The sequence below is a fragment of the Ahaetulla prasina genome, chromosome 4 (assembly GCF_028640845.1).
Source record: "Ahaetulla prasina isolate Xishuangbanna chromosome 4, ASM2864084v1, whole genome shotgun sequence".
In the NCBI taxonomy this organism is placed as follows: Eukaryota; Metazoa; Chordata; class Lepidosauria; order Squamata; family Colubridae; genus Ahaetulla; species Ahaetulla prasina.
In genome coordinates this window covers 1,409,486-1,434,780 of record NC_080542.1, presented here as the reverse complement: position 1 = coordinate 1,434,780, position 25,295 = coordinate 1,409,486, and the positions used below count along the sequence as shown (strand labels likewise).

The 25,295-nt window shown below is 46.7% G+C and overlaps 1 protein-coding gene across 2 annotated transcripts in view; it reads left to right on the top strand.

The window, feature by feature from the left end:
- Positions 1 to 7,274, top strand: part of DLG4 (discs large MAGUK scaffold protein 4) — a 126,775-nt gene extending 119,501 nt beyond the window's left edge. For both annotated transcript variants that reach the window (XM_058180284.1, XM_058180286.1), the window contains 5 exons: positions 599 to 700; positions 879 to 1,051; positions 1,971 to 2,080; positions 2,808 to 2,899; positions 4,532 to 7,274. In XM_058180284.1, coding sequence (XP_058036267.1) covers positions 599 to 700; positions 879 to 1,051; positions 1,971 to 2,080; positions 2,808 to 2,899; positions 4,532 to 4,638 — 584 coding nt within the window. In that variant the 3' untranslated portion in view covers positions 4,639 to 7,274. The remainder of the gene's footprint in view (positions 1 to 598; positions 701 to 878; positions 1,052 to 1,970; positions 2,081 to 2,807; positions 2,900 to 4,531) is intronic.
- Positions 7,275 to 25,295: the final 18,021 nt, after the last annotated feature.

The window sequence follows — 25,295 nt, the reverse complement described above, 5'->3', positions numbered from 1 at the left end:
ATTTGCACGACATTCGTACCCCATCTACATTTACACGACATTCATACCCTATCTACATTTACACGACATTTGCACAACATTCGTACCCTATCTACATTTGCATGACATTTGCACAATATTCGTACCCTATCTACATTTGCACATTTGCACGACATTCGTACCCTATCTACATTTGCACATTTGCACAACATTCGTACTCCATCTACATTTGCATGACATTTGCATGACATTCGTACCCTATCTACATTTGCATGACATTCGTACCCCATCTACATTTGCACATTTGCATGACATTCATACCCCATCTACATTTGCACGACATTTGCACGACATTTGTACCCCATCTACATTTGCACGACATTTGCATGACATTCGTACCCCATCTACATTTGCACGACATTCATACCCCATCTACATTTGCACAACATTTGTATGAACTTTGTACATTTACATGACATTTGTACCCTATATACATTTGCATACCATCTGTCTCCGTGGTTTGAGGTTTCGAGGTCCCTGTTTGGATTTTTGCATTTCCATCCCCCTCCAATCATGACACCCCTTCCCCTCTTTTTAACTTCCCTGCCTATCGTTCTAGTTCATTATGCACGTCCGATCATTATTTTGGGACCCACCAAGGACCGAGTCAACGATGACCTCCTCTCTGAATTTCCAGACAAATTTGGATCTTGCGTCCCACGTGAGTCCACCACAGAGGGGTCCCCCCACACACACACAATTGTGCGGGATGTGGGGTTTGGATCACTGGATCTGGGGAAATGGATTGGGTGGGAAGGGAGTTGCGCAGGGCGTCCTCCTGTGGAGAGAGTTCCTCCAACCTACGCTGGAAGGGAGTGACGTATAATCCTCCCTGGCAGACACTACGCGGCCGAAACGGGAGTACGAAGTGGATGGCCGAGATTATCACTTTGTGGCTTCGCGGGAGAAGATGGAGAAGGACATTCAAAGCCACAAATTCATTGAGGCCGGACAGTACAACAGTCACCTTTACGGGACAAGCGTCCAATCCGTACGGGAGGTTGCTGAACAGGTACGTAGCAGGATGTGGAGACGAGCGAGCAGGGTCGTCCGCAGGAAGCGTGAGAGAGGGAGGGAGAAAGAGAGAATGGGAGAAGGAGAGAAAGAAAGACGGGGAGAAAGACGAGGAGAGAAAGAGAGAGAGAAGGAGATTGAAAGAGAAACAGAGTGGGACAGGGGGAGGAAAGGAGGGAGAGAAAGAGAAAGAAAGGAGGGAGAAAAAGAGAGACAGGAACAGAAAGAGGGAGAGAGAGAAAGAGAGAAAAAGAGAGGTGGAGAGGGGGCACAAAAGAAGGGAGAGAGAGAGAGAGAGAGAGAAAGAGAGCAAGAGGGAAAGAAAGGGAGGGAGAGAAGGAGAAAGGGGGAGAGAGAGAGAATGAGAGGGCGAAGAAGAGAGGTGGAGAGAGACATGGAGGGAGGGAGAGAGAAAGAGAGAATGAAAGAGAAAGAAAGAGAGGGAGAGAGGGAGAGAAGGAGAGAGAAAGAGAAAAAGGGGGGACAGGGAGGGAGAGGGAGAGAAAGAGAAGGATATAGAAAGAGAAAAAGAGGGAGAGAGAAAGAAAGAGAGAGAGAGAGAAGGAGAAAGAGAGAGAGGGAGACGGAGAGGGAGAGAAGAGAAGGATATAGAAAGAGAGAAAATGAGAGGGGGAGAGAGAAAGAATGAGAGAGAGAAAGGTGGAGAGAGAGAGGGACAGAGAAAAAGAGAGAGAAAGAGATTACGAAATTAAGGGAGGCTTTTTAGGGTTCCCCTCCCCCAATCGTAGTCTATCATCCGGGGAGGGGGGGGGCTCAGTTCCACCTCCCAACCGGCTGAGGGTGGAATTGCTATGCAGGCAACAAGCCCCCCATGTAGACCCAACACAAACAAACACATATGGACTCTCTCTGGGGCAAGTGGGGTTCCTGAGCCCATCGTTCTCTTCCCCGCCCAGGGCAAGCACTGCATTTTGGACGTTTCCGCCAACGCCGTCCGGAGGCTGCAAGCCGCTCAGCTTCACCCCATCGCCATTTTCATCCGACCCCGCTCCCTCGAGAATGTTTTGTGAGTAAGGGTCCTGGAGGGGTGGGGACCTGTGGACGTGTGCTGGTTGGGGTTTAGGGGGGCTACGAGGAAGCTGCGGCCAAGCAAGGGGGCTAGGGACATTCTTCCCCAATGTTGGGGTCTGATGGGAGAGATAGACTCGGAGGCAAGGCAATCCAAACGACAGGGGATCGCGTTGTGGAACTCCTCGCCACAAGACCAGGGAAGCCAGCAGTTTGCCCTGGCTCCACCCTTGGCTAGAAGGAGTTTTGGTAGATGGAGCCTCCATGTTTAGGGGTAGTTCAGAGACATGCAGGTTAGGTCTCCATTACTTAAGAAACTTCAGTCCTTTCTCCGTTCAGAGAACGGTCTGGCGGGCCCTTCAATACCATCAGCTCCGGGACAGAAATTCATTTAGCTGGACGTCCTCCTTGCTCAAATTCCACCCTGTCTCCAACTGAAAACGGGATGGGACTACCCTTCCCATCACTCCCAACCAGCTCAAAGACTACTCCCAACACAGCCGGAGCTTCCATATTCAGGAGTAGTCTATCCCGCTGGGCAGTTTCTCTTTGGCGCTGAGCAACCGCAGAACATTAGACCAGGGAGCAGGAGGAGGAAGAGGGAGCCCCAGTGGGGTTCTCTGCCCATGTGCAGAGAGCCAGGGGTTGAAACGAACAAGGGAACAAGGCTTGTGTTGGGCCCTGCGAGGTTGTTCATGCGCCGAACGTCTGGTTTGTGACCCCAGAGAAATTAACAAGCGGATAACGGAGGAGCAGGCGCGGAAGGCCTTCGACAGAGCTACGAAACTGGAGCAGGAGTTTACAGAATGCTTTTCAGGTCGGTTCAGATCCACCGCTTCACCGTTATTGCTGTTATTTGTTTGTTTTTAAGTCTATCGTCTCAAGTTTCTAGCCCACATGCACGTAACCTGACAATCCACAAACGTTATCTAGAGATGATCAAAGCGTCTTTGTGCGGGTGGCAGCCGCCTTGGGCGTTCTCACAGCTGGTGTGGACTTGACAGAAGCATGGGTTATGTAGTACGCAAGTAGTCCTGGACAAATACTTCCTGGCAATCGCTGCTGGGTGCGATGATGCTGTCGGGGGAGCAGCACTCTGTGCATGATTAGAGGCACCCTGTGGGAAGAAGAGGGGGAGCTGAGAAACTGGCGATGGGCAGATCAACTTTGGAGGGGTTCACATGATAGTAAGCTATCTGGGCTCGGCCTTTCTTCCTTCCTCAGCTGAGGAGCTGAGACCCCCACCCCACCTTCTGAGCTGAGCCAAGCTGAGACCCCACCCACCCACCCACCTTCCGTTCTGACCCAGGTCTCTTAGGCAAAGGCAGGCAGCAATAGCCTCCTTTACTGCTCTGTTAAATTCCCCAACGAAACAGCCCTGCGACAGCTGGTAAGTTTCCACCCCACACTTCCCGGAGTCTCGCACAAACGCAAGCCAGTAAGCAACAAAGCCAATTCGCAAAGGCAGAGAGAGGAAGTCCAAAGACAAGGTGCCAGGACATAAAGCAAGACACCGGCAGAAACACGAGTCAGGGTGGGTTTGCATGCCAACGCAAACCATTGTTCCCAACAAAGACAGTCTTCCCTGGTGTCTCCTTAAGCCAGGTGTTCCTTGTGAGGAGTGGCGGGACGACCGTCCCCCGAGCAACCTCACAGACTTCCTAGGACACACGGAGCCATATCAGTGGGCACGCAAGCGTTTCCCTAGCTCAGCTCCAGCGCACATGTCCATGGTGGCCTGCTGACTTTCAGGTTTTTTTGGGCCCACTGGAAGTCGGGAAACGGGCCATTTCCGGCCTCCAGAGGGCCTCGGGTGGGGGAAGGCCATTTTTGCCCTCCCCAGGCTCCTAGAAAGTCTCTGGAGCCTGGGTAGGGCCAAAAACATGCCTACCGGGCCCATCGTTCCAAAAGCGAGGGAAGCACGGGGGGGGGGGGGTCATGCGTGCATGCGCGGGAGGGCAGGGCGCATTGAATTATGGGTGTGGACACGCATATGCATGACCCCCTGTGCTCCCCCCGCTTTTGGCACGCGACAGCAAAAAGGTTAGCCATAATTGTCCTAGGAGCTTGCCTTCGCTCTATTCACTGTGCTGTCGGATCGAACGGGGGAGGCAGCTGTTCTTCATTGGAGGGGATCGGCTGCCTATCAGCACCTCTGCCTGTCTGCTGCTGATCACACCCCATTCCATCCCGTGTCTGTGAGGCCAGGCAGCTCTCCATCCGGTCCACCGCCTCCCCCAATGCCTAAGGGGCCTGGGACAGCATCGTCCTCAGCCCATGGCCTCTCCAAACATGCCATGGGAGATGTGGTGGCATTCTCGTCGGACGATCCCGGTTCCAGCTCCTCTTCCTTCTCCTCCGAACCGGGATCCGATGGGACCGTGACGCCTTCGGAGAGTCCCCTTCTTGCTCATCCCATGGTGCTCTGCCTCTCTTCTCTCCCCTCCAGCCATCGTAGAAGGAGAGAGCTTCGAAGAGGTTTACCACAAGATCAAGAGAATCGTCGAGGAACTCTCTGGTCCTTATATCTGGATTCCGGCTCGTGAAAGACTTTAGAGCGATGAACTAAATTTCCCCGGGGAAGGGATCCTGAATTCCACCAACCGACCAACCAACCAACCGTTAACTCTGCAACCGCATCGCCGGAGCTGCCTCTGGAGCAGAGGAGCGCCCCTGCCTCTTGCCCCCCCCCTGAACTTAGACGTTGGTCACTCTTTTGGGGTGGGGGGGTGGGCAAACGCCTCGAGATAAGCCCTTACTTTAAGTTTCTTCTTCTCTTCTTTTAAGACTCGGACAGGGATGGGGGGGAAATGACGGTGTGCTTTTTTTCTTCTTGTCCGACTCGCGTGGCGATTCCCCCCCCCGTTTTTCTTTCCACAGCGCAACTGAGGGGCTTCTAACCTCCTCCCCCTGGTCCCCAAAAGCGCTAGCACTTGCATGCGGTCATTGGGGGGGGGAGAGGAAAATAAGGCGGGACTGGTCCTTAGATTCCGATCTCTTTTATTCGGCAAGCAGGAAGCGGGTCAGGAATCAGGAAGAAAGGAAAGAGAGAAAGGAAAGAAGGAGGGAAGGAAGGATATATATTTTTTTTCATTTTACTTGTTTTCTATAAAGCGGAAGACCCTTTCGATGTGTTTATGTCTTCTGGATTTGGCCGAGGCAGAGTTCCCAGGGTGTTAAGTGATAATTTTGAGTGGAAAAAAAATATTGTTAGTTAAAATAACGTTTCTCAACCCCGGCAACTTTAAGATAGGTGGACTTCAGTTCCCAGCGTTCCCCCAGGCAGCCATTCCTGTTTTTATTCTCCTATCTCCTAGAGCAGAGAGATTGCAGAGGAAGGGATTATAAGAGAGTAAGCAGGACACATATCAAAAGGAACACATTAGTGCCAGGGAATTCTGGGAGTTGAAGTCCACTCGTCTTAAAGTCGCCGAGGTTACGAAACGCTGATTCAAATCAAGACCCGGAGAAGAATTGTCCTTGTACACAGAATAGCCAAATGACTTAGGAATTTTATTCATATATATGCGAAATAATGGTCACATATATATATAAAAATGCTTCCCCCGCCCCCCCCCAGTTGCATTTTTCCTTTTTTTAAACTCTTCTTATTTTTGATTTCCTCCTGAGTACATGAGGAGTCATCTGCAGCTTCAAGAGAGGACAGAAAAGAGGTGATGGAATTTTATTATATTGCAGCAATCTATATTTTTCTTTACATGGAAGGGAAGAGGAGAGTGGAGAAATAGAGAAAAAGAAGATAAACAACAACAACAAAAATTATTTTTTTTCGATGTCCTGTGATTCTTTTTGCGGTCATATCAAGTCCTTTGGTGCGGCTGTGCGTGATGTTACGAAAAACAAAAAAAAAACAAATATATTAAAGGAGAAACAGTTTTTAACGGGGGGGGGGGGAAATCTACTTGGGAGAATTGTTTTCGGTTTTCCATTGGAAAATTGTCATTTACAAGAGGAATGGATTATTCTTATTTTTATTTTTATTTTGTACATAAAAGCAAAAAAACAGAGAGAAACCGGGAGGGGGAAGAAGGTGGGTTAGAGAAATTGCTTTCCCCCCCCCCCGACCCCCTCCCTTACTGCTTTGGAAGTCCCCTGCAAGACCCAAAATTCGAGACGCAAAATTCACAAGTCCGGAGTTTGTGGCGGGGTGGGCAGAAATTGTGAATTACAGAAAAGAAAAGGAAAAAAAAAAACAAAACAAAAGGGAGAGTTTTCAGAGGGAGAAGCCTCCGGCTTCATCGTTTTGATGCTGAAAACGAATCAAGTTACTAGTCCCTCAGCGTTGCAGGAATAAGGAAAAAAATAATATCGGAGGCAGGAGATGCGTCAAATTTTTCAACATTGCTTTCCGATGAAGAGAGGCTTCTGGGGAGAGGGGGTGTGTGTGGGTTTTTATTTTTTATTTTATTTTTTGGGGGGAGCATTCAAGCCTCCCCACCCCATTGCTGACCAGCCCCTTGCCTAGACTCCCACCTAATTTTTTAATTTCAAATGTTCGTTTCTTTTACGTGCTTCCAGTTGGACTTTAACCTGGTTATAGGGGGGAGAGGGAGAGAGAGAAAGAGAAAGGGAGGCGGGGGGGGGAGAAAGATTTTTTTTTCTGAGCACAACAAAGAGGCAGCTTGGGGTGGTCTAGATGGCTCTGGGTGCCCCCCCCCAGTGGCCGATTCCAGGCTGAGAAGGCAGCTGGCTGGGAGACACCATTGTCCAGGGGAAGGGGGAATATATAGATATATATGTATAGAGAGAGAGAAAAAGATTTATTTATTACCCCGGTTTCCAAAGGCGGCCCCCCCTGTCCTGCAAACTTGGCTGCTTCCAGCCCCAGAGGCTGGGCCTGATTTTGGGGGAGCGAACGGGGGGTCTCAACCTTTCCCCCATGTCCCCCTCCCCTTTATGCCCAGCACTCACTTCAGAGATGGCAGCCATCCTGCTGACTGACAGATGTCAAGGGCTTTCAACCCAGGGGCGGGATCCCTGTGCCCCCTCCCTCCCCTACGCCCCCACCCCACGCACCCCCACCCCCAACGATAGGGGTTGGGGCAGAAGAAGTCGGTCAGGCAAAAAAGGGTCCTTCGTTCCCCTTTGCAAAAAATGCCAAAAAAAAAAAGAAATAAATTAAAAGAGATATTAAAAGAACTAACTGGGGTGGTTTCTTGGAGGCAGGGGGGCACCGAGGATCAACAGGGGTGGGGGCTGGGCTGGGCTGGGCTCGGGGGGGGGAGATATAAGAGAGTATTTTGCATAGAAATATTATCGCCTTCGGCAATGAATAATTAAAAATTAATGAAAACCCACCAGCGTGTCTCGCAGTGTGATTTATCTTTGGGTGGGAGGTGGGGGTGGGATTGGATTGAAAAGCTGGGATTTCTCCCCCTCCCAGGCACCTGGCTGGGCTTCTAATTCATTTATTTTTTAAAAGTCTTTTTTGAAATATTCGGGGGGGGGGGGGGAAACCCCAAGCCATCTACCTGCTTGAATGACCTTAAACCTTGTCTAAATAAATATAGTATATTGATATTAATCTGGAGGAGGTTTACAACAGGTATTTTTGCATGCTGCCTCATTGAGAGTGTGTGTGTGTGTGTTTTCTGAGGTTTTTGCGGGTGTTTGTATGGAGGTCTTTGGTTATTCGGGTTTTCTCCCGTGTAAAATTGGAAGTGTCTTGGCGACGTTTCGACGAAGTCTCATTCGTCATCTTCAGGCTTCAGCTTCGTGCTTCTGGGAGCAATGTGTGATCGCAGCTGTTTCTTCCTTTCAACTGCTAGTGGGGGTTGAGACTTCGTCGAAACGTCGCCAAGACACTTCCAATTTTACACGGGAGAAAACCCGAACAACCAAAGACCTATATATATATATATATATATATATGTTTGTTTTCTGAGGTTTTCGCGGGTGTTTGTATGTAGGTCTTTGGTTATTCGGGTTTTTTCCCGCGTAAAATTGGGAGTGTCTTGGCGGCGTTTGACGAAGTCTCATTCGTCATCTTCAGGCTTCAGCTTCATGCTTCTGGGAGCAAGCATTGCTCCCAGAAGCACGAAGCTGAAGCCTGAAGATGACGAATGAGACTTCGTCGAAACGTCGCCAAGACACTTCCAATTTTACACGGGAGAAAACCCGAACAACCAAAGACCTATATATATATATATATATATATTCAGTCATCTGCTTATATCAGTCTTGGGATGAGAAGTTTGAAAGACTAGAATTGACAAATATTTTCAGTCTTGGGATGAGAAGTTTGAAAGACTAGAATTGACAAATATTTTTTGGACGTGGGAAAAGGAATCTGAAGTGTTCAAAAGAATACAAAATTTAATCCTCTTTTCCCCCAAAGATCATAAGACACACAACATACATTGTCTATAGCACAGAGGTCTCCAAATGTGCCCACTTTAAGGCTGGTGGACTTCAACTCCCAGAATTCATGGGTGCTGCTGACTGCTGGTTGGTCCTGCATGCTGGCTGGGGAATTCTGGGGATTGAAGTCCACACACCTTGAATGGGCTGAGGTTGAGAATTGCTGGTTTGCTCCTCCCCCCCCCCAAGGGAAGGACCAAGCTTTGGCCCTGCCCACTTTGCCCTGGCCACACCCACAGGGGCCTTCCTCCCCCTCCCCAAATTAAGGCTGCAAAATTGACAGGCCAGGTGTGGAAAAAACCTCCCCCCATCTCTGCCAATGGGATAGATGGGGAGTCTGGCTGAAGGAGTTTTGTGTGACCCCAAAGCCCCCCCCCGACTTTCTTGGAAAGAGGAAGAGGAGGGAGAGCTCAGGAAACGGGAAGCCAGGAGGGCCTCTTTTCAAGAAGGGGGGGTGGGGGGGGCTCTGAGTCACAGACCTCGCAGAGGGGTGACCCCCCCCGCCCCCCATCCCCATCTTGCAATCGGCAGAGGCTGCTGGGAGGATGCCAAGGTCGACCGAGGGGTCAGGAGTTCAGCTGGGGGGGGGCAGAATAAGCCTGCTCCATGTATTCCTTCCTTCTCTTCTTTCTTTTTCCCTCCATCCATCCCTTCCTTTCTTCTCTCCCTTCCTTCCTTTCTGTCTTTCTCTTCCTTCCTTCCTTCCCCTTCCCCTTCCTCTCCCTTCTTTTCTTTCTTTTTCCCTCCCTCCCTCTCTCCCTCTCTCTTTCTCTCTCTCTCTCTTTTTCTTTCTTTTTCTTTCTGTCTTTCCTTCCTTCCCTCCCCTTCCCCTCCCTTTTCTTTCTTTTCCCCTCCCCTTTCTTCCTTCCTTCCTTCCTCTTTCTTTCTTTCTTTCCCTTCCTTCCCTCCTTCCCCTTTCTCTCCCTTCTTTTCTTTCTTCTCCCTCCCTCCCTTTCTTCCTTTCTTCCTTCCTTCCTTCCTTCCTTCCTTCCTTCCTTTCTTTCTTTTTCTTTCCTTCCTTCCTCCTTCCTTCCCTCCTTCTTTTCTTTTCCTCCTTCCTCCTCCCTCCTCTCTCTTTCTTTCCCTTCCTTCCCTCCTTCCCCTTCCCCTTCCTTCTCTTCTTTTTCCCTCCATCCCTTCCTTTCTTCTCTTCCTTCCTTCTCTTCTTTCTTCCTTCCTTCCTCCTTCCTTCCTTTCTTCCTTTCTTTTCTCCTCCTCCTCCCTCCTCTTTCTTTCTTCTTTTTCTTTTCTTTTCTTTTCTTTTCTTTTCTTTTCTTTTCTTTTCTTTCTGTCTTTCCTTCCTTCCTTCCTTCCTTATATTTCCTTTCTTCCTCCCTCCCTCTCTTTTCCTTCCTTTCCTTTTTTCCCTTTTCTCCTGAATGAGAAACAACATCATAACTATGTAGTATGATGGACTGCAGGACCGGCGCAAACTGTAACATGTCCACACTGGTGCAATAGGACTGGCTGTTTTGTTCATATGATTTATTGGGTTAGGGATTTTCTGTCTTCACTCTGAGTTGCATTGTGTTGGGAGGAGGTGTTCACTGAGGAGCTCAACCAATCTCATTGCACATATGTTGTGTGCACTGATAATAAAGAATTAAATTTGAATTGAATTCTTTCCTTCTTTCCTTTCCTTCATTCCTTTTTTTCTCTTCCTTTCTTTTCTTCCTTTTTCCCTCCCTTCCCTTCTCTTCCCTTCCCTTCCCTTCCCTTTCCTTCGTTTAACTTTCCTTTCCTTTCTTTTCCTTTCCTTTCCTTTCTTTAACTTCCCTTCCCTTCCCTTTACTTTACTTAACTTTCTCTTCCTTTATTTTCCCCTCCCTCCCTTTCTTTTCTTTCATTCATTCTACTCTGTTCCTTGGAGATGGGTATATGGGTATATGTCTCGGTGATTTTTCTTGGCAAGGTTTTCCAGAGGGGGTTGACCATTGTCTCCTTCCTAGGGCTGAGAGAGAGTGCCTGGCCCAGAAAAGTCCCCCAACCAGCATTTGGTGGCTGGGGAATTCTGGGAGTCGAAGTCCACCCATCTTTCGGAGGCCAAGGCTGAGAGAGGTTGCCTTCGTAGAGAAGAGAGGCTGCTGAGGGGCCATTAGATACTGTGCTAGTCGTTCCCGACTCTAGGGGGCAGTGCTCATCTCCGTTTCAAAGCCAAAAAGCCAGCGCTTTCCAAAGACGTCTCCATGGTTGCAATATGTGGCCGGCATGACTCAACGCCAAAGGCGCACGGAACGCTATTCCCTTCCCACCAAAGGTGGTCCCTATTTTTCTACTTGCATTTTTTTACCTGCTTTCGAACTGCTAGGTTGGCAGAAGCTGGGAACAAGTCACGGGAGCTCACCCTGTTACCCGGCGCTGGGGATTCGAACCGCTGAACTGCCAAACTTTCGATCGACAAGCTCACCGTCTTAGCTGCTGAGCCACCGCGTTTTTCCCCTACTAACTACTCAGTCTCTAAAAGAGGTAGTGGGAGCATTTGTACTTTCAGACTTCGTTAAGATGTTAAGGTAGCCTCACTACAAAGTGGGACCAGCTCTTTTGAGTTGGGTTTACTGAATTTATACTTTATTTACTGAATCTGCACTACTATTAATCGTCTCATCGTTCCCATCGCCAATCTCTTTCCACTTATGACTGTATGACTATAACTTGTTGCTGGCAATCCTTATGATTTATATTGATATATTGATCATCAATTGTGTTGTAAATGTTGTACCTTGATGAACGTATCTTTTCTTTTATGCACACTGAGAGCATATGCACCAAGACAAATTCCTTGTGTGTCCAATCACACTTGGCCAATAAATTCTATTCTATTCTATTCTATAACTGGAAATGCCACCTTGGAAATGACAACCACACAAAAGACACCAGCAGGTGGAGCTGCCATCATTTTTTTTTTTTAATTTTGTCACAACAGTATATATAAGCATAAGCATGAAACAACCACACAACATATAAGCGTATATATAATGAAACAATAGGACAGGAACGGTAGGCACTTTTGTGCACTTATGCACGCCCCTTATAGTCCTCTTAGGAATGGGGTGAGGTCAATAGTAGACAGTTTTTGGTTGAAGATTTTGGGATTTTGAGTAGAGACTATAGAGTCAGGTACTGAATTCCAAGCGTTAACAACTCTGTTACAAAAGTCATATTTTCTGCAATCAAGATTGAAGCGGTTAACATTAAGTTTGAATCTAATGTTTGCTCTTGTATTATTGCGATTGAAGCTGAAGTAGTCTTTAACAGGAAGGACATTGCAATAGATGATTCTGTGTGTTAAACACAGGTCTTGTCGAAGTCAGCGGAGTTCTAAGTTTTCTAATCCCAGGATTTCAAGTCTGGTGGTATAAGGTATTTTGTTGTGTTGGAAGAAATATCCATCTGGGTTCAGTTCCAAGTAGGGACAAAGACACTGGAAACATGGAGGCTGCTTGGAAAGATGGTTTAATGGTGGTCAGGATCACATGGCTTGAGTTCCTGAACAGAAAAGGGCTGAGATCCTGTGTGCTCCCTGGCTTTATGCTTTCTCTGAGCTTTGAACTTTCTGGGGCACAGGAAGAGTATCCTGATTGGTTGTCAGACTCCCAGGGGGTGGGGGTCTTAACTAGCCTTGTAGGTTGTCTCTCAAGCTTGCTTGAGCCTTGCCATGTGGTGAGTTTCAGTTGTATTGTGTTGCAAATGATGGGGGGATTGAGTGAGCTTGGTTGAAGCCTTAATTGCCCATTGACAAAGGTGGGGGGGTGGCAGGAAGTTGCAGGGAGCTGCTTTGTGTTTAAAACATGTTTCTCCATTTCTCATCCAGGGAAATATATTCTGCCTTTTAAGTATTTTCTAAAATATTTCATTCTTCTAGGAGGGGGGTGGGTGCTAACTTCCTACAGTTGTTTTCAGAGAAGCAGACAACTCTTGTAAAATATTTCTGGACACGTTCAATTGTATTGATGTTTGAAACGTGCTATGGGTTCCAGACAGGCGAGCTGTATTCAAGAATTGGTCTAGCAAATGTTTTGTATGCTCTAGTTAGTAGTGTAGTAGAGTTTTTGGAAAAGAAGCTATGTAAAATTAGGCTTACAGCTCTTAAGAGCCTTTTTTGCTATGTAGCTGCAATGGGCTTTGTGCGGTCTTCACACTATGCCTCGCTGAGCCTTTAAGAAAGTGGCCATGCGGCTTCAACGGTCAATGGAATACAAGGGAGAAATCCCTGCACACCACACACCCATTAATTGTGTTAATGGTGTTCAATTAAGGGCATCACAATGGGATCGATTGTCCTCAATGAGCTAAACCAGCTTTTATTGCATTTCCATACAATCCAATTTTCCTGTTTACCCTGGGGACTTTCTCCGCGCCTCCCTCCTCCCCCATTCACACTGGGGAGGGGAAATGAACCCCCTCCCTCCCGCTAGCCACACTCCAGGTTGTGGGGGGGGGGCACAAACACACACACACACAAACACTGCTGGCAGTTTCCCCGCAGGGCTTTGTAAGGATTGCAAAGAGGTAGAGAAGGAGGGAGAACGCCTTTGGTGGTGTGGAGACTGGGTGGCAGTGAGTTCTAGTCCTGCCTTTGGCACAAAGCCAGCTGGGAGACCTCGGGCCAGCCACTTTCTCTGAGCCCTTTCTAGGGGAAAGAAAAAAAACCTTTCTAGGGGAAAGAAAAAGAAAAAAAAGAAAAAAAAGAGAGAAAACTTCGGGGACTCGTCCAGGCCCTCTTGATGGAATAGAGAGAACGGAAGAAGGGAAGGGGAAGAACAGGAAGGAAGGAAGGAAAGGAGAGGAAAGAAAAGAAAAGAAAAGAAAAGAAAGGAGGGAGGGAGGGAGGGAGGGAGGGAGGGAAAAAGAAAGAACAGAAGGGAGTGGAAGAGGGAGGGAGGAAGGAAGAGAAAGAAAGAAAAGAAGGAAGGAAGAGAAAAAAGGAAGGAGGGGAGGAAAAGAAGAAAGAAGGAGGAAGGAAGGAAGGAAGGAGAGAAAGAAAGAAAAGAAAAGAATGAAAGAAAGAAAGAAAGAAAAGAAAGAGGAGAGGAAAAGAAAGAAAGAAGGGAGAAGAAGGGAAGGAAGGAAGGAAGAAAGGAAGGAAGGAAAGAAAGACAGAAAGAAAAGAAAGAAAGAAAGAGAAAGAAAGAAAGAAAGAAAGAGAGAGAGAGAAAGAGAGAAGGAGGAGGAAGAAGAAAAGAAAAGAAAGAAAAGAAAGGGAGGAGGGAGGAAAAGAAAGAAAGAAGGAGAGGAAGGAGGGAAGGAAGGAAGGAAAGACAGAAAGAAAAGAAAGAAAAGAAAGAAAAGAAAGAAAGAAAGAGAGAAGAGAGGGAAAAAGAAAGAAAAGAAGGGAGAGGAAGGGGAAGGAGGGAAGGAAGGGAAAGAAAGAAAGAAAGAAAGAGGAAGGAAGGAAGAAAGGAAGAAAGGGGAGGGGAAAAGAAAGAAAAGAAGAGAGGGGAAGGGGAGGGAAGGAAGGAAGGAAGGAAAGACAGAAAGAAAAAGAAAGAAAAAGAAAGAAAGAGAGAAAGAGAGAAAGAGAAAGAAAGAAAGAGAGAGAGAGGGAGGGAAAAAGAAAGAAAAGAAGGGAGAGGAAGGGGAAGGGGAAGGAAGGAAGGAAGAGAAAGACAGAAAGGAAGGAAGGAAGAGAAGAAAGGAAGGGATGGATGGAGGGAAAAAGAAAGAAGAGAAGGAAGGAAGGAATACATGGAGCAGGCTTATTCTGCCCCCCCCCCAGCTGAACTCCTGACCCCTCGGTCAACCTTGGCATCCTCCCAGCAGCCTCTGCCGGTTGCAAGATGGGGATGGGGGCGGGGGCCAGCCCTCTGCGAGGTCTGTGACTCAGAGCCCCCCCACCCCCACCCACCCACCCCTTCTTGAAAAGAGGCCCTCCTGGCTTCCCGTTTCCTGAGCTCTCCCTCCTCTTCCTCTTTCCAAGAAAGTCGGGGCTTTGGGGTCACACAAAACTCCTTCGACAGACTCCCATCTATCCCATTGGCAGCGATGGGGTGGGGGGTGTTCCGCACCTGGCCTGTCAATTTTGCAGCCTTAATTTGGGGAGGGGGAGGAAGGCCCCTGTGGGTGTGGCCAGGGCAAAGTGGGCAGGGCCAAAGCTTAATCCTTCCCTTGGGGGGGGGGAGCAAACCAGCAATTCTCAACCTCAGCCAATTCAAGGTGTGTGGACTTCAATCCCCAGAATTCCCCAGCCAGCATGCAGTACCAACCAGCAGTCAGCAGCACCCATGAATTCTGGGAGTCGAAGTCCACCAGCCTTAAAGTGACTGAGGAATTCTGGGAGCTGAAATCCACCAGATTTAAAGTGACTGAGGAATTCTGGGAGCTGAAATCCACCAGATTTAAAGTGACTGAGGAATTCTGGGAGTCGAAGTCCACCAGTCTTAAAGTGACTGAGGAATTCTGGGAGTTGAGGTCAACTAATCTTAAAGTGACTGAGGAATTCTGGGAGCTGAAATCCACCAGTCTTAAAGTGACTGAGGAATTCTGGGAGTTGAAGTCCACTAATCTCAAAGTGACTGGGGAATTCTGGGAGTCGAAGTCCACTAATCTTAAAATGACTGAGGAATTCTGGGAGTCGAAGTCCACCAGTCTTAAAATGACTGAGGAATTCTGGGAGTTGAGGTCAACTAATCTCAAAGTGACTGAGGAATTCTGGGAGTTGAAGTCCACTAATCTCAAAGTGACTGAGGAATTCTGGGAGTTGAGGTCAACTAATCTCAAAGTGACTGAGGAATTCTGGGAGTTGAGGTCAACTAATCTCAAAGTGACTGAGGAATTCTGGGAGTTGAAGTCCACCAGTCTTAAAATGACTGAGGAATTCTGGGAGTCGAAGTCCACCAGTCTTAAAATGACTGAGGAATTCTGGGAGTTGAAGTCCACTAATCTTAAAATGACTGAGGAATTCTGGGAGTTGAAGTCCACCAATCTCAAAGTGACTGAGGAATTCTGGGAGTTGAAGTCCACTAATCTCAAAGTGACTGAGGAATTCTGGGAGTCGAAGTCCACTAATCTTAAAATGACTGAGGAATTCTGGGAGTCGAAGTCCACCAGTCTTAAAGTGACTGAGGAATTCTGGGAGTTGAACCCCAATCCTGTTTAACTTTAATGGGGGAGGAAGATTTAATTTATGCTTAATTAATGCATCAACATCTCCCCACCCTCCAATATTTGAACCCCTAGTTTTGTCATTCTTGATGCTCTGTGAGTTGAGCACTGAGCCAATCAAATGTAATCAAATCAAATCAAATCAAATCAAATCTCAAGTCAAGCAATTAGTCCTGGATTTAATTCTTACAAATTAGATGCCACTTTTCATTACATCCAAAACCTCAAAAGGTTCCTGCGGTCCAAAAATATCACAAATAAAAGGAAACAAAGGCTGCTTTCCCTAAGACATAATAATAATAATAATAATCATAACTTAATCTCGGCCGCTGTGAAGGTGGGGTGGTTAGTAGAGATAGTCCTCCACTTATGACCATTCCTTTAGTGACCGTTTGGAGCTAGGACAACACTGGGAAAGGTGGTTTCTATCCCGGCCTCACACGGACAACCGTTGTCTTCATGATCATGTCATCAAAATCGGGAGGCTTAGTGACTTGAGGAAGTATTTCTGACGGTTGCGTCGTCCCCGGGGTCACACCGTCACTATTCGTGACCCTCCCCAGCCGGTTTCTGACAAGCAAAATCAAAGAGGGAGGTTCGATTCACTTAACAACTGCAGTGGTTGGCTTGCCAACCCGGCAATAAAAGGTTGTCGAAATCCGATGGGACTCACTGAAAAAGAATCAGAATAGAATAGAGTTGGAAGGGACCTTAGAGGTCTTCTAGTCCAGCCCCCCCTGCTCAAGCAGGAGATCCGCCTAGATCATTCCAGACAAGTGGCTGCCCGGTCTCTTCTTCAAAATCTCCAGTGATGGAGCACCAAACAACTTCTGGTGGCAAGCGGTTCCGCTGGCTAATGGTCCTCCCTGCTAGGAAGTTGCTCCGTAATTCCAGGTTGCTTTTCTCTTTCTTTCTTTCTTTCTTTCTTTCTTTCTTTCTTTCTTTCTTTCTTTCTTTCTTTCTTTCTTTCTTTCTTTCTTTCTTCCTTCCTTCCCTTTCTTTCTTCTCCTCCTTCCTCTCTTCCTTCCTTCCTTTTTCTCCTTCCTTCCTCCTTCCCTCCCTCTTTCTTTCTTTCTTTTCTCCTTCCTTCTTCCCTCCCTTCCTCCTTCCCTTTCTTTCTTTCCTTCCTTCCTTCTTTTTTCTCCTTCCTTCCTCCTTCCTTCTCTCCCTCCCTCTTTCTTTCTTTCTTTCCTCATCCCTCCCTTCCTCCTTCCCTCTTTCTTTCTTTCCTTCCTTCTTTTTTCTCCTTCCTTCCTCCTTCCTTCCTTCTTCCTCCTTCCCTCTCTCTTTCTTTCTTTCCTTCCTTCCTTTCTTTTCTCCTTCCTTCCTCCTTCCTTCCTTCCCTCCCTCTTTCTTTCTTTCTTTCCTCATCCCTCCCTTCCTCCTTCCCTTTCTTTCTTTCTTTCTTTCCTTCTTTCCTTCCTTCTTTCTTTTTTCTCCTTCCTTCCTCCTTCGCTCCCTCTTTCTTTCCTTCCTTCCTTTTTTCCTTCCTTCTTCCTCCTTCCCTCTCTCTTTCTTTCTTTCTTTCTTTCCTTCCTTCCTTCCCTCCCTCTTTCTTTCTTTCTTTCCTCATCCCTCCCTTCCTCCTTCCCTTTCTTTCTTTCTTTCCTTCCTTCCTTCTTTTTTCTCCTTCCTTCCTCCTTCCTTCCTTCCCTCCCTCTTTCTTTCTTTCTTTCCTCATCCCTCCCTTCCTCCTTCCCTTTCTTTCTTTCTTTCCTTCCTTCCTTCTTTTTTCTCCTTCCTTCCTCCTTCGCTCCCTCTTTCTTTTTTCCTTCCTTCTTCCTCCTTCCCTCTCTCTTTCTTTCTTTCCTTCCTTCCTTTCTTTTCTCCTTCCTTCCTCCTTCCTTCCTTCCCTCCCTCTTTCTTTCTTTCTTTCCTCATCCCTCCCTTCCTCCTTCCCTCTTTCTTTCTTTCCTTCCTTCTTTCCTTCCTTCCTTCCTTCCTTCCTTCCCTTTCTTTCTTCTCCTCCTTCCTTCTTCCTTCTTTTCTCCTTCCTTCCTTCCTCCCTCTTTCTTTCTTTCTTTCTCCTTCCTTCTTCCTCCTTTTCTCCTTCCCTTTCTTTCTTTCTTTCTCCTTCCTTCCTCCTTCCCTCTTTCTTTCCTTCCTTCCTTTTTTTCCTTCCCTTCCTTCCTTCTTTCCTTCCTTCCTTCCTTCCTTCCTTCCTTCCTTCCTCCTTCCTTCCTTCCCTCCCTCTTTCTTTCTTTCTTTCCTCATCCCTCCCTTCCTCCTTCCCTTTCTTTCTTTCCTTCCTTCCTTTTTTCCTTCCTTCTTCCTCCTTCCCTCTCTCTTTCTTTCTTTCTTTCCTTCCTTCCTTTCTTTTCTCCTTCCTTCCTCCTTCCTTCCTTCCCTCCCTCTTTCTTTCTTTCTTTCCTCATCCCTCCCTTCCTCCTTCCCTCTTTCTTTTCTCCTTCCTTCTTCCTCCTTCCCTTTCTTTCTTTCTTTCCTTCCTTCCTTCTTTTTTCTCCTTCCTTCCTCCTTCCTTCCTTCCCTCCCTCTTTCTTTCTTTCTTTCCTCATCCCTCCCTTCCTCCTTCCCTTTCTTTCTTTCTTTCCTTCCTTCCTTCTTTTTTCTCCTTCCTTCCTCCTTCCCTTTCTTTCTTTCCTTCCTTCCTTCTTTTTTCTCCTTCCTTCCTCCTTCCCTCCTTCCTCCTCTTTCTTTCTTTCTTTCCTCTCCCTCCTTCCTCCTTCCTTCTCTTCTTTCCTTCCTCCTTCTTTCCTTCCTCCTTCCTTTCTTTTTCTTTCCTTCCTTCTTTTCTCCTTCCTTCTCCTTCCTCTCTTTCCTTCCTTCCTTCCTTCCTTCTTCCTCCTTCCCTCTCTCTTTCTTTCTTTCTTTCCTTCCTTTCTTTTCTCCTTCCTTCCTCCTTCCTTCCTCCTTCCCCCTTTCTTTCTTTCTTTCCTCCTTCCTCCTTCCTTTCTTTCTCTCCTTCCTTCTTCCTTCCTTCCTCTCTTTCTTTCTTTCTTTCCTCATCCTCTCCTTCCTTCCTTCCTTTCTTTCTTTCTTTCTTCCTTCTTTCTTTCTTTCTTTCCTCATCCCTCCCTTCCTCCTTCCCTCTTTCTTTCTTTCCTTCCTTCCTTTCTTTTCTCCTTCCTTCCTCCTTTGCTCCCTCTTTTTTCCTTCCTTCCTTTTTTCCTTCCTCCTTCCCTCTCTCTTTCTTTCTTTCTTTCCTTCCTTCCTTTCTTTTCTCCTTCCTTCCTCCTTCCTTCCTTCCCTCCCTCTTTCTTTCTTTCTTTCCTCATCCCTCCCTTCCTCCTTCCCTTTCTTTCTTTCCTTCCTTCCTTCTTTTTTCTCCTTCCTTCCTCCTTCGCTCCCTCTTTCTTTCCTTCCTTCCTTCCTTTTTTCCTTCCTTCTTCCTCCTTCCCTCTCTCTTTCTTTCTTTCTTTCTTTCCTTCCTTCCTTCTTTTTTCTCCTTCCTTCCTCCTTCCTTCCTTCCCTCCCTCTTTCTTTCTTTCTTTCCTCATCCCTCCCTTCCTCCTTCCCTCTTTCTTTCTTTCCTTCCTTCTTTCCTTCCTTCTTTCTTTTTTCTCCTTCCTTCCTCCTTCACTCCCTCTTTCTTTCCTTCCTTCCTTCTTTTTTCTCCTTCCTTCCTCCTTCGCTCCCTCTTTCTTTCCTTCCTTCCTTTTTTCCTTCCTTCTTCCTCCTTCCCTCTCTCTTTCTTTCTTTCCTTCCTTCCTTTCTTTTCTCCTTCCTTCCTCCTTCCTTCCTTCCCTCCCTCTTTCTTTCTTTCTTTCCTCATCCCTCCCTTCCTCCTTCCCTTTCTTTCTTTCCTTCCTTCCTTCCTTTTTCTCCTTCCTTCCTCCTTCGCTCCCTCTTTCTTTTTTCCTTCCTTCTTCCTCCTTCCCTCTCTTTCTTTCTTTCTTTCCTTCCTTCCTTTCTTTTCTCCTTCCTTCCTCCTTCCTTCCTTCCCTCCCTCTTTCTTTCTTTCTTTCCTCATCCCTCCCTTCCTCCTTCCCTTTCTTTCTTTCCTTCCTTCCTTCTTTTTTCTCCTTCCTTCCTCCTTCGCTCCCTCTTTTTTCCTTCCTTCCTTTTTTCCTTCCTCCTTCCCTCTCTCTTCCTTTCTTTTCTCCTTCCTTCCTTCCTTCCTTCCTTCCTTCCTTCCTTCCTTCCTTCCTTCCTTCCTTCCTTCCTTCCTTCCTTCCTCTTCCATCTTTCTTCCATCTTTCCTAGAGCTCAAGCAGGAGATCCTATACCATTCTGGACAAATGGCTGTCCAATTCTCTTCTTAAAAGCCTCCAGTGATGGAACACCCAGAACTTCTGGTGGCAGGCAGTTCCACTGGTTAATGGTCCTCACTGTTAGGAAGTTTCTCCTTAATTCTAGGTTGCTTCTCTCCTGGATGAGTTTCCATCCGTTGCTTCTTCCCCTGCCTTCAGGGGCTTTGGAGAATAGGTGGAGCCCCCTCCTCTTCTTTGGGGCAGCCCCTCAACTACTGGAATCCTCCTATCATGTCCGCCCCCCCTGCCCCCCCCCCGTTCTTCTTTTCTCTAGACCGGCCAAACCCAAACCCTACAGCCGTCCTTAGTCTCCAGGCCTTTGATCATTTTAGTTGCTCTTCTCTGCATGTTTTCCTGGAGTCTCCAACTTCTGCCTTCCTTAACAATGGAAATTCCCGCCCTCATTGTGGTCGTAAGTCAAGGACTATCTATAATTATCTATAATTACGGAACTTTAAGGCAACCAAATTTTGATCCCCAACTTGCTGAGAATTCTACATTAAGGGACCCTAATGTGAATTAATTAATTAATGGAGAATTCCATACAGGGAGTCCTTGACGTATGGCTGCAATCGCACCCCAAAATCACTGTTGTTAAGGGAGACATTCCTTAAGTGAGCTTTGCTCCATTTTACGACCTTTCTCGCCGCCCTTGTTAAGCGAATCCCCGCCGCTGTTAAGTCAGGAACATGGTTGTTAAGTGAATCCAGTTTCCCTCCTTGGCTTTGCGATCTTAGAAGGTCGCAAAAGGGGATCGCACGACTCCCTGGGACACTGCGACCGTCGTAAACATGAACCGGTTGCTGAGCATTCTGATCACGTGACCACGATCGGCGACCGTCGTAACTGTGAAAAACGGTCACATTTTTTTTTCAGTGCCGCCATAATGTTGAATGACTGCTAAATGTACTGTTGTTTAGTGGAGGACTTAACCGGTGTGTTATAGATCCCTGTTGGACCGGGTTGGTGTAAGGTCCCCTGCCTTGAACTGGGGTCAGACTAGAAGATCTCTGAGGTCCCTTCCGGCCCTATGAGTCCATGTTCCAAGTTGGCTAGATTTAAGGCGGGTTTCCCCACCCACCCCCACCCCCATGTGAATGCAACTATTTTGTTCTCACCTCCTCCAGGGAGAAGGGGGTTAACCCAGATTGGGTTCGACATAGGCTTGGAATGTGCCTTCTCCTCATCACCCACCCACCCCCGCAAGTCCCTCTGTTCCCCTGGCTTTGCTTTCATCTATCAACGGGAGATGGGTCTCCACGTTCTGGCCTGCAGGCTTTAGACGTCAGCAGAGACACACGGTGTGACATTCCAGGTACTTTGGAAGCGTCCGTCCAGGTGGGAGGCTGCAAAGGTGAGCTGGCACGAACTCAGGCCCTGCGCCTTCGGCTAAGAAGACGATGAGGGAGAAGGTTCCACTAGAGAAGAATCTTTGGAGGTCAGGGTTGAGCTCTGAGGTCCTTGGTGATCTCTGGTTTCTTAAAGACGTTTCAGGACCCAACTAGGTAACGCCATCAGTGGTAGAAGGGAGATTTGGCAGGAGAAGGAGAAGGATGAATCTGGGGGCCTTGATGGTCTCTGAGCTTGGTGGTTTCCTGGCAGACGTTTCATCACCCAACTAGGTAACATCATCACTGCTGGAAAGGAGATTTGGGAGGAGGGGGAGGGGGCAGGGAGAGGAGGAGGAGGAGGAGGAGACCTGTGGGGTCCTTGATTATCTCTGAGCTTGGTGGTTTTCTTTCATCACCCAACTAGGTAACATCATCCATTCTTGAAGGGAGGAGAAGGAGGACTGTGTGGTCCTTGGTGCTCTCTGAGCTTGGTAAGTTTTCTTGTAGACGTGGGATGGTAGGACTGTGAGTTTCCCCCCCCCCCCCGGCACCCCTAGATTATTGTTTTCTTTTTGATTGTTTGTCTGGTGTTAATCCATGCTTATCTGGGGTTCTCTCTCTTTTTTTTTTTAGTAAAAAGTTTTATTTCCATTTTCCAACAACCTATTCAATATACAGTCTCTTATTCAACATTAGTCATTAAATTTTCATTTGTTACTTATTCGGACCTGCCCGGCTACCACTTCCTTCCTTAACAAACCTTTCCTCCTCCCTTCTCTACTTTCTTCTACTTTCGTCATCCTTCCTCTCCTTCGCTTTTCTCCTTCCTCCTTCCTCCTTCCTTCTTCCTTCCTCCTTCCTCCTCTTTCTTTTCCTTCCTTCTTCCTTCCTTTCTCCTTCCTTCTTCCTCCTTCTCTCTTCCTTCCTCCTCTTTCTTCCTTCCTCCTCCTTCCTTCCTTCCTTCCTTAAGAAATAGTCCTTAGACATATACCGCTTCACAGCATTTTACAGCTCCTTCCTTCCTTCTTTTCTTCTTTTCTTTTCTTTTCTTTTCTTTTCTTCTTTCCTTCCTTCCTTTCCTTCCTCCTTCCTCCTTCCTCCTTCCCTCCCACCCCGAGACTTCCCAGAACAAAGTACAGGGTATAAAATTAACAATCATAAATTAAAATACAACATAAGTCAAATCCATAGTCACTCCTCTCTCTAAGACCTTAACTCCCCTTCCAGAAACAAAAAAAATACATTCTTCTTCCAGTCCATTATATATCAGTCCATTCCACTCCTAAAATCTTCAGAATCTTCCAATTAAGGGGTTCTCTTTTTGTGGGCTCCTTTGTGCTGGGTGGTTTCCTTGCAGGCATTCCATGACCCAACTAGATTACATCATCAGTGCTGGAAGGGAGGGGGGTTGTAGAGGAGGAGGAGGAGGAGGAGGAGGAGGAAGAAGACTGTGTGGTCCTTGATGGTCTCTGAGCTGGGTTGTTTTCTTGGAGACATTTCATGATCCAACTAGGGAACATTATCAGAGCTAAAAATCCAAACCCACCTCCCTCCTAGTACTGATGATGTCCCCTAGTTGGGTCAAGAAAACCACCAGGCTCTGAGATTCCCCCAAGGGCCCCACAGACAGATGGACTTTAGCTGGAGGAAAAAGAGATGAGAAAGCTGGCCTCAACTGGAAAAGTTGACAAATGGCTGGGGGATTCTGGGAGTTGAAGTCCATCCCCTTTCAATAGCAGCAGCCCTTCGACTTATATACCACTTCAAAGCATTTTACAGCTCCTTCCTTCCTTCCTTTCTTCCTTCCTTAAGAAATAGTCCTTAGACATATACCGCTTCACAGCATTTTACAGTTCTCTCCTTCCTTCCTTCCTTCCTTCCTTCCTTCCTTCCTTCCTTCCTTCCTTCCTTCCCATTCCTTCCTTTCTTCCTTCCTTCTTTCCCAAGAAATAGCCCTTAGACTTATATACCGCTTCAAAGCATTTTACAGCTCTCTCCTTCCTTCCTTCCTTCCTTCCTTCCTTCCTTCCTTCCTTCCTTCCTTCCTTCCTTCCTTCCCATTCCTTCCTTTCTTCCTTCCTTCCTTCTTTCCCAAGAAATAGCCCTTAGACTTATATACCGCTTCAAAGCATTTTACAGCTCCTTCCTTCCTTCCTTTCTTCCTTCCTTCCTTCCTTCCTTCCTTCCTTCCTTCCTTCCTTCCTTCCTTCCTTCCTTCCTTCTTTCCTTAAGAAATAGTCCTTAGACATATACCGCTTCACAGCATTTTACAGCTCTCTCCTTCCTTCCTTCCTTCCTTCCTTCCTTCCTTCCTTCCTTCCTTCCTTCCTTCCTTCCTTCCTTCTTTTCCAAGAAATAGCCCTTAGACTTATATACCGCTTCAAAGCATTTTACAGCTCCTTCCTTCCTTCCTTCCTTCCTTCCTTCCTTCCTTCCTTCCTTCCTTCCTTCCTTCCTTCCTTCCTTCTTTCCTTAAGAAATAGTCCTACAGCATTTTACAGCTCTCTCCTTCCTTCCTTCCTTCCTTCCTTCCTTCCTTCCTTCCTTCCTTCCTTCCTTCCTTCCTTCCTTCCTTCCCATTCCTTCCTTTCTTCCTTCCTTCCTTCCCAAGAAATAGCACTTAGATTTATATATCACTTCACAGGGCTTTATGGTCCTCTCTAAGCGGTTTACAGAGTCAGCCTATGCGCGCCCCCCCCCCCACCCTCAACAATCTGGGTCCCTGTTTTACCGACCTCAGAAGGAAGGATGGAAATGCTGAGTAAACCTTGAGCTGGTCAGAATCGAACTGCTGGCAGCCGACAGAGTCAGCTTGCAATACTGTGTTCTAACCACTGCACCACCATTGCGGCGCCAAGTTGGAAAAACAAAGACTTAGAAGAATAACCTATTTAGCAAAGCCCCAAAGTTGTGGGTGGGGATTCTTGTCTTGAGGTGGGAGGCAGAGTGTATTCCAAGCGTTGACAACTCTGTTACAAAAGTCATATTTTCTGCAATCAAGATTGAAGCGGTTAACATTAAGTTTGAATCTATTGTTTGCTCTTGTATTATTGCGATTGAAGCTGAAGTAGTCTTTAACAGGAAGGACATTGCAATAGATGATTCTCTGTGTTAAACACAGGTCTTGTCGGAGTCGGCGGAGTTCTAAATTTTCTAATCCCAGGATTTCAAGTCTGGTGGCATAAGGTATTTTGTTGTTTTCAGAGGAGCGGAGAACTCTTCTCGTAAAATACAGTATTTCTGGACTCGTTCAACTGTATTAATGTTAGAAATGTGGTATGGGTTCCAGACAGGTGAGCTGTATTCAAGAATAGGTCTTGCAAATGTTTTGTATGCTCTGGTTACTAGTGTAGAGTTTTTGGAAAAGAAGCTTGCTTTTGAAATCTTTAAGAATTAATTATTTCATTCATTTCATTTCATTTATTTGATTTTTATACCGCCCTTCTCCCGAAGGACTCAGGGCGGTGTACAGGCAAATAAAAACAAACAAGACACTATATATAAAATGTAAATTAAAAAACTTATTATAAGTTTAAATTAAAATTAATTTAATTTCTTTAAGAAATCTTCCTGTGATTTCTTAAATATCCTTTTATTTTTGCTGACTTGTTTGCAGGAATCGGACAAGCTCCGAAGACGTGGCCGTTTTCTGCCTCGGCCAGGAGAACTGAACTGGATGAACTCGAAAGGGGGCTTAGAGCTATAAAACGCTCTTTAATGTTAAGGACTGCTCTTCCTCAAATAATTGCCCTGCTGTTAACTTGCTCCGAAAACTCACCGCTGTCAAGACAAAACTTGCGAACAAGCAAAAAATAAAAATTTTAAACAAAGAGTGAGTTCCAGAGAAAATGTTTTGAAGGCAAAGCCTTAAAAGAGCAAAGTTTCAGGAAGATGAGGAGGAAGTGAAACCCTGCAGGAGCATTATTAGAAATATAAATGTATTTATTTGTAAGGGTTGCTTGGGAATTCACCCTCTGCAAAACAATAGTTGGGAACTTTTTAGGGGTTTTGGATGGTTTCAGGGAACAAAAATTCTTCTTATTGGCCACCGCCTCTTCTTGTAGCCGAGTGTGGGACTCAATTACAAGGTTGTCCTTGACGTACGACCACAACTGAGCCCAAAGGGTCTGTTGCTAAGCGAGACAGCTGTTAAGGGAAGTTGGCACCATCAATTGTGTTGTAAATGTTG